The sequence below is a fragment of the Limulus polyphemus genome, unplaced genomic scaffold, assembly GCF_000517525.1.
Source record: "Limulus polyphemus unplaced genomic scaffold, Limulus_polyphemus-2.1.2 Scaffold1221, whole genome shotgun sequence".
Taxonomy (NCBI): domain Eukaryota; kingdom Metazoa; phylum Arthropoda; class Merostomata; order Xiphosura; family Limulidae; genus Limulus; species Limulus polyphemus.
Window position 1 is genome coordinate 299,672 of NW_013666831.1, and position 9,592 is coordinate 309,263.

The 9,592-nt window shown below is 30.7% G+C and overlaps 1 protein-coding gene across 1 annotated transcript in view; it reads left to right on the top strand.

The window, feature by feature from the left end:
• The window catches only part of LOC106462671, a 285,178-nt gene extending 276,442 nt beyond the window's left edge, over positions 1–8,736 (top strand). Inside the window, exons 15-16 of the mRNA XM_022389990.1 lie at positions 3,185–3,217; positions 5,129–8,736. Coding sequence (XP_022245698.1) covers positions 3,185–3,217; positions 5,129–6,191 — 1,096 coding nt within the window. The 3' untranslated portion in view covers positions 6,192–8,736. The remainder of the gene's footprint in view (positions 1–3,184; positions 3,218–5,128) is intronic.
• Positions 8,737–9,592: the final 856 nt, after the last annotated feature.

Consider the following 9,592-nt stretch of genomic DNA (forward strand, 5'->3'; position numbering starts at 1 on the left):
CACAACGAACGTCTCACGTGCTAGACTCAACAATATTCTCTCTTTTTGTCCACAGTTCAATTACACATTACATTGTTGCTGTCACGTCTTGACCGTCTTATATGTACAAGAATATCGAATCTATTAACCTCTCGAGGTTTCATGAATGTTCTAGAAGTGCATGACGTGTTACTAGTGTCACGTGACCTCCGCTGTTGTAACAATATCATTAATGTAAATAAAAAAGAGAACCTGTGACATTAATCCAGTTTGACTGAACCCCATTTATAACAACCCTCTGTTTTCTATCTAGTCAGTTTTCTATCCAATGCACCAACCTATTCCACACATCTACAGAAATAACTTTTTAACAAGCCTTGTATGTGGCTCCTTATCAAAAGCTTTCCTAAAATCCAGATACACCAAATCCACACCTGTACCCTTATCTATGTAACCAGTAACCTCTTCAAAGAATGTCAAACTATTAGTAAGGCAAAATTTTCCCCTAGTGAAATTATGCTGACTATCCAACAAAATTTTGAACTTTGTTAAATGACTTTGCAAAGCATCTTTTATCAGACTTTCAAAAACTTTTCCCACCACTGATGTAAGACTAATAGGCCTATAAATTACTGGGACTATTTTTATCACCTTCCTTGAAAGAGAAGTAACATTAGCCAACCTACTATCCTCTGGCACAATTTTTTTTTTTTAATATAGTATAGTTATTGTTGCCTTGCCTATTTGCATTCTGCCTGATGATGGCCAAAACATGTAGCAAAATATCTTTGCTTTTGCAATAACAGATAATTGTGGTTTAAATGGTGTATTAATTAAATACCACAAGATATATAAGAAAACCAACTGACATATTCTGTTACTGCTTCTATTAGCACCAAGTGTGTATGCATTCTGCTTGTAAACAACTCACAAATGTGAAGGTGTGGTGTAGTGGCTGTTGGTAACCTAAGTAGCCTTAGTGATGCATACATGTTTTCCTTATATGTCTAACTAACAGTGTAGCTTTAACTTATTTCAAGCTAAAACGTAATCAGGGTAAGATATTTCTATAAGAAAATAAGTTATGGTAAGTTAATGTTCATTATTCTCTATTTGCTTAAAAACAGACTTGATTGCTGAATAACTTGCTCATTTAACTGTTTGTCAAAAATTACCATATATAGATTAATAAAAGTCTAACAATGTGTAATACCATTAAATTGTTACCTTACATGAACAAGACTCCTGTTTAGTTATGAGTAGCTCTAGCTAGATAGGAAGCACTAAATATAGAGTAATAAAAGTCTAACAATGTGTAGTATACCATTAAATTGTTACCTTACATGAACAGGGCTCCTGTTTAATTATGAGTAGGTCCAACTAGAGAGGAAGCATTTAAAAGGGAAAATAAAAGTCTGGCTGTCATTGTGTGCTGATTAAACATTGCCTAGTGCAGTAAGCTTTAGATTGTTTGATTTATTGATTTCTCAGCATGGACTTGTTTTTCTACAGTTTCTTCCAGCCTGTACTTTAAAATCTAAACATATTAATCATTTTAATGTGTTCTTCTTAGACTTTAAACAACTTCTCACTAAAAGCTTATGATGTTTTTATACTTATAAAGTTATTTTTCACTTTTATGAATGAAGTTTTAAAAAATTCTGAAATTCTGTAATTAAAGATTTTATTCATATTATCATATTTTTTATATTTCTTATAATACTTAGATTCCATATTATAGATAATTTTAATATCTGCAAAGAGGTCATCTAGTATCATCATAAGTTTTCTTGCCATATAGTAAACATTGCATTGTCTTTTGTTTTCCTAAAATCAGCATAAATTTGTTTTCAGTGAATTATATATATTATCTATCAAACACTGTGACAAAAACTCTTTGCTAGTTTTATCACATGAAACCTAAAGACAATTAATTTTGATGAAGAATTATTTTATTATTTTTATTAGAGTAGTCCTGTGAAAATTTATAGGGAGAATCCCACAGAATGGTATTAATTGTTTTTTCAGATTTTTGCAGGTATTTTACTATATTGCATATATAATATATTTTTATGTAAAACAGATCACTATTAAGAAAGTAACTTAATCCTAAATTGTTGTACCTGAAGATATCTATTATATTAAATGAAAAGTAATTTGAAAATGTCTTTAAGAAAACAAACAAGCTGAAAATAGAAAGATTAGTCTATGTGAGAATAATTCATTAGTTTAATGTAATCAATTAATGAGCTTGATGATTAATCAATTGGCAAATTATACTACCCAGCTGTAGTTGCAAACAGATTTAAATGTCCTAGATGCAGTTCTAGATACACTGGATCAATCACTAGGTGGTTATGAAACATGCATAAAAGAACATGCAACTTGGTGGCCAATAACAAATCAATCATATATAATCATGTTTTCATTAAAAATGGTGTAGCAATACATCACAGTTCATTTAAGATTCTTGCTATGGGAAGCAATGAAAAATGCTCACTTACAAAAGCTACTTTTTTAACTAATAGATCAAGACTGCAGCTCAATGAAATGAATTCATCAATTAGTTTAGTGTTGCAAACATGAAGCATTAACCATTTATTGCCTTGGTATGTGTCATATTTATTTAGATTTGTAACATTCAGAACAAACATATAACATTCCTTGTTGATTCTTAAATTTTAACAGATACTACAAAAACATTTTTTCCCATTTTTTCTTTTTGTAAAAAAAAAAAGAAAAAAAACCTTCAATACATTAGTCAAAACAACACAACGATATATCTAAATAAATTATGAATGCCAAAAAACAAGCATTACCAGCAGGTGGAGATATAATACAAAAGTTCTAAACTAAAGTGCTGCTGGGTTTAAGACAAATAAACAAAATGAAAACCAAGCTGGCCAGAAAAACATGTTGAGGGACTGTAAAGAAATAGACCAAAATACTAACAAAAACAACTTAAAGGGGGGGGGAGGGGGAGTAATGACTTCCCCTAAGCTAGGAACTTTGTAACATTATTTTCTTTTATATGCTAAAAATCCTTTAACATGTTTTTGGCCTCTTTTTTGTTGTTGTTCTTTTTTAATAAAAATAAGGTAATCCACTTCTATATTTAAAGTATAAAATTATTGATTGTAATACATGTCTATGAAGAAGAAAACTAAAAATATTCACCTACATTAAGTTTATTTTGTCTTTCTAGAGAAAGAAAGGATGAAGATTGGCAGAGAGAAAGGTAAATAACACAACAAGGTTGATCCCTAAATTCCTGAACACACTTTTCATCTTTTCTTTTTCAAGATAACGGATCACAAGTTAAAATGCAAAGTGTACCTGAAATTTTGCTCAAAAACTAAGGTGGAAATGTTTTAAGAAAATATTCTTGGGATACATATTAAAAAACTTGTTTTTTTTAGTTGTAGTTTTCAGTGTTTTATGTGAAACTACAATCTTACATAACAAAAGAATAACGGGTCCTGAGAAAAATACAGAATTGTAAATCTATGAGGATTAAATTGTAGTATCATGAACAGCCAAATATAAATCTAAGGGTTAACTTGTAGTATAGTGACCATCCAAATATAAATGTATCAGGGGGGGGGGGGGGGGGGGAATACATTTATCACTTGGAATAGAATGGTAAATGAATTGTTCTAGAAGAAATCAATTATGAGACATATGAAATGTTTCATCCTTTTATCACTTGATGAAATTGCTGAGAAAAGTGGTGAACATGAAACATCTCTTAAAATTGAATTATTATTATACTTGTCATAGGATATTAGTATTAGGCCTATTACATTTTTAAACATTATGTTCTTTATCTAGTACTCTAGGGATTTTCAAGAATTAGAAGTGCATATGATAATACTATTACAACCACCCTAAATAAAGTATTTAGAGCTTAAAAGTGTAATAGGTCTAATACTAATGTCTTGCGACAAATATAATTGTAATAATGTTTACTCAGCTTGTAAAAGGCCTACACATCATAAAAATTGAATTATTGTTCTAGAAAAGCTGAAGATTAACACAAATGAGGTTAACTAAGATATCCAAAAACAGGTTAAAAATTATAAGAAATTATAAGAACATTAACATGTAAGAAAATGTTATTCCTATGGGAATTGATGACTATCACTTCTGTCAGCCAAACCTAGTCTGACACTTTTGTTGTACAGCTGAGAAAATGTATGTATTCTGTTGTAATTCAAGATTTCTGTCAATATCTTGAATCAATTTATTACTGAGTTATTGTTGCAGTTTTCTGGAGAGTGTGTTCTTTTGTAAAAAAATATTTTGAATTTGTAGAATGTATTAACACATAATTAGTCTCAACTGAATCATGACAGCATGTGTGTTTGATAGGAAAAGGTCCTGGAAATTTGTTTTAATTGGGGTCAATAATTGATTGTTCTTTCAAGATGGGAAAAAAATATTATTCTCATGAGTTAACAAAAACAAAAAATACTTATAACAATACAAAATGGATTTTATTTTGTAGCTTTGTGCATAACAACAAAGATGATGGTAGTTTTAGATTACTTTGATAGTTGGAATAATTGGAACCTCTGATTTTGATTAGTTAATTATTCTTGTGACATCAGTCAACTAAATCATAATTTCAATTACTGGATAATGGAAATAAATGAAAGCAGTAATAATTGGAAATATGTTAGTTATTTTTGTGATATTAATTGATTTAGTCATAATTTGATAGATCATTTATTTTACATGACAGTAATGAATTTAACTGATGATCATAGGTAATTGAGTTAATTACTCAGCTCTACATAAGATTATATTGAACAGTTTAATGTGCTGTATACATATATTTCTTTAGGTAATGTGCTATCACATAAAAAAAAAGCAATGATTAAAACTTGCAGTTTAGCCACCTTGTAGGTTAATGCTTGATATATTTTCAACAAGTCACATTTATCACCCATTATTACACATACTTTAAGCTTTATTTCTAAAAAAGAAAATACTTAAATTCATAACCTTTAAATTCTAGATATTATTTGTTGCAAAAACAGAAGATCTAGAGTGTGTAGAAGTGAAATCCACTAAAAAAGATACTACTTTCTGTTAGTAATATTCCTGATATGAAAAGTTATTTAAAGTTTGTACTTGTGTGTTTCAGGGATAGAGAAAAACGTGTCGTACACCAACTAAACAACATGGGCAGTAGACATGGAGAATATCGGGACAGAAGTAGGGAAAGAGAAAATGACCAGTCAAGAGGGCTCAAAGAAGTATCTCGATCTCCAATACGAAACAACAATCATAGAACAGAAAATCATTCTGTTCACTTGAAAAATGATATGAAAGTTAAAGAAGAAAAACGTGAGGATGGTATATTAAGTGCTAATAGTGCTGGCTTGATGAACTCCATCAATGTGGAGCATGAACAAACTAAATCAGTGGAAACTCCTCGATCAGAAAATTCATCACATGATTATTTGCTTGGTAGTGTGCCTCATCATCCCCATTTGAATGTTATTAATAGAACACGTACAACAGGACCTAGTAGTGAGTCAGTGTCAGGTTCCAGTTCAGATCATTTGCCAGCTTCTTTGGCAACAGCCAACACAACAGTAACTGTAACCAGCACTGCCTCAGTCACTACCCGAGATCCATACCAACCACTGGAATATTCCTCAGTTTCAGGTTGTGAGCGAGAACAACTCTTCCATCAGTATCCTTTAAAATCTGTGATGCCATTTCCGCCCTATGATCGTTTTCGAGAATCAGAACATGCTCGTCAGCTCTCAACCTTGCGAAACCCAGAGATTGCTTATCACATGGAAAGAGACCACCACAATAAACTTCATCCTGGTTTACTAAGACCTAATGAATCTCAGTTGCTCTATGCTTCTCATGGATTTCCCCCTTTTGGCCCCCCTGGCAGCCTGTATCCTTTACCAAGCAGCCCTTTTTTAGCTAATAGTGTGGTAACCACCAGAAGTAAAACCAGTTCTCCACGGAACCCCACTAACCCCATTCCCCCTCCTCCACTGATTCCCTGCTCAAACACAGGGGTTGCCATAGGAAATAGTGGCAGTAGGGATACATCACCCATTGTCCACTCAAAAGTGGCACCAAACTCTGCAGCTATAATGGAAAATTCCCATAAACTTTTCTATGGAAAAGATAAACGAGAACTTCAGAGTCATCCTACAGAATTAAACTCCCAATCAAGATAGCAGTGTAGAAATATTAAACATTGTCATACAGTGACTCATGTACAAGTGTATTTGAATGAATCTGTGCATGTTAGCCAGAATAAAAATGATAGTTTATAATTGTTAAAAAATAGATATGTATCTTTTGTGTTGGCTGCACATGCTTCTGTTATTTTCTGTGCACATATCAAAGTTGTCTCTCTTAGTTCCAAATGTGCTGACCATTTAACCCTCTATAATTATTCATTTTTCTTCTATAGTGTCATGTTTATGTGCAAGAAAAATTATGTACAGCTTGTGACTAGCCCATCCATGAAACTTTGTACATAGTTGTACCATTATTAACCATCAGATGGTTCCTTCACATTTTGGTATTTATTGTTGGTAGATAATAACCATACATTAATGAGAGCATGGTTGCCCCAACATCGCAAAGTTTGATATTATCTTGTTGGTCTTGTTCCTTGTTGGTAAAGATTAGAGCACCTACATATGTTGTGATTGTGACAGTGATCATCCCATTTGTAGTTTAAGCAACAAAAAAGTGTGTAAAACAAATTAAAAAATGTTTAAAGTTCAATTCATTGTAAATCTGCTTTGGTAATTTCCACCCTTACTATAACCAGAACCATAATCACTTTGTGAAGTTAGCAAGGTTACGGGACATATCTAACTAAAATTGTTTGTTTGGAAACATTTTTTCTCAAAAGAAATAGTCAAAAAAAGTAGTATGAAATATCAAAAATCTATGTGTTAAAGTTATTTATAAAGAAACAGATTTTATAAAAAAATATCCTGATCATTGATTCTTTCCTTTATCTTGAATATCTTAAATGCTACAGAAATTAATAACTGTATAGTGGAAAAATGTTTCTAGTTAGTGTAGAGACATAATAAATGCCTTGAATGAGTGGAAGGTCTTGTTTATTTCTCCAGCTATGAAATAATAGAAAAGTGTTTTACTGGGAAAATTGTAAGTGGGAAATAAAAAAAGTTTTAGCAGCATAAAGAGTATTAGTATAAAGAAATGTATTCAAAAACAGATCTGATTGAATAATTCATGATATATATTGCATATTGCTCCAAGGTAGCAAGTAATATGGATTGCTGCTAATTAAATGAAATAATACTATCTCTAAAAAGTTAATTAAAACTCCATCACACACATTGAACTGCTCATACTATTAGACTTCTAAATATTTAAATTCATATACATCAAGAAAATAGATAGTGAGCATTAACACTGTATGCATAATACATGTTATCAAATTAAATAAAATCTTATAATAGACACTATTACTTTTATAGTAATATTTTTGTATACATACTACCTGCAAAAAATATTATGTACAAATTCAAAGATACATACATTAATATAAATTTAAAGACCAAGTTGACTCAAGATGTTATGGTACTAAGTACAGCATAAATAAACATTCAGAAACACATTTTGAATGGGTTAACTTTTGATGTATTACAAACATCACCATACAGAATTTATGATAAGTTTTACTTGATAAACTATACAAAACAGTATGTTAAAGATATTGTTTAAAACTTAGTTATGCAAAATACTTGAGTAAGTGCTCATAATATTATTATTATTATTATCTTTCGTGTTTTGATTAAAACCAGTTGTGTTGATAAGACTTGTGTTTCTGATTTAGGAAAACTGATTTATAAAACTTTTATGATCTATGAGAGACAGGGATTTGGTAGCTAGTCTGAACGGTAAAATATTGATTACTTTTGGGACTTAACATGCTAGCTAAAACAAAATGTATTTCTTACAAAAACATGTATTCCACTCAAGTCAATGAACAGGGTAATTAAATAATTAACAAATAAAAAATGGTAAGCAAAATTTTTATGCTAGCATTAACTGTAAAAAAAACAGAATACTTTAAGAGATTTTAAAGTTACTTTATTATGGAAAAAGAAAATGCATGGCTAAAATGATAATATTTTTGACTAGTATTTTTACTGATGAAGGAGCTGGAATTCAAAAACTGCTTAACTCTTTTACACACATTTGGAATTCTTCCTATGTAGTTTCTTAATATACCTTTGCCTCCCCCTTTTTGAATGATGCCACCTCAGTTTGCATCTTGACCTTCAGTAAACCTTTGATAAGTGCCATGTATTCGATAAGATGGATGATTCAGGAACTATGGAAAAGTCAGGAAGTAGATAGAAAACTAACCTAATTGTTTAGATCAAGGAACAGTGATAAAGTTGTACAATTAGGAGAATATCAGTGATGGAATTCCTCAATGGCTGTGGTCTTTTATTGGAAATTTGCTGATAATTATTTCTGTCAAAAAATTAAATACCTTTTTAGGCAACATTATTTCCAAATTCACTGAAGGTACTAGGTTGATGAGAACAGGTGGTTCTACTGAAAATTATTTTTTGTAAAAGAAAAACTTGACTGTTTTAGTATTTGGCCAGAATATGGTAATGATTTTTGGTTTTGAGAAATATAAAGAGGATTCAGGTGTGACTGTTGAGAACACCTTAAAATTTTCAACTCAATGTTTAGTGGTAATAAAAAAGAACAAATATATTCCTGGGATCTGTTGTTTGTAAATATTTTCAATTTTAAAATAATTTGAAAGAACATTTTATGTGTAACTAGTATTGCTTTAGGTATGATTGTCAAGAAAACACTTAAGTTTTCAGCTGAGTGTTTGGATCTGCTGAGAAAACAGCAAGTAAATTTCTGAATTACGTTCATAAACATTTTGAATGTCAGACTAAAAGTTATATATTTGTATGTATATATGACTAGTGAGGTTTCATTTGAGGTAAAGTATGTATTTTGATCCCCTTTGCAACAGGAAAGATATCAACTTCTTAGTAAGAATACAGATATAGGCTATTAGAATAAATGGTTAATTGATGTTGTAAGAAGATTAAAGTTTTAAACTGAAATATTTTAAGCAATTTAAACTATGTAACTTAATACAGTGGTGGAATGAAAAGATTGGAAATGAACGTTAAAGGACATAGGAGTAACATGTTTATGTTTTAGAAATCTACTCAAACTTGTTCTTTGACAATATAATATTATTGGTTACAGTAATAAACTGGCTTACTTAGAGGTGTAGCCTAGACCTATAACTCAACAGGGCCATTAAGAGAATCCAGGGGCAAAGCCCTTGATGGAGACAACCAGTTTGCACATTTCTCTAGGCCTATTAGTTGGTAGGTAGTAGTTTGTGAAAATAGTGGCCACTAGTTAAAAGACAAATAATCAGAATTCATGGACAACTGTGATGTTGTATATCGAACAGTGTATGTAACATTAAACAATATCTGATTTAGCTAGCATAAAACAGTTATTCAAAATATAATAATATTCAGTAAATTTCAACATAAAAACACTTGTAAAATGATGATATTTACAAAAAAGATATTTA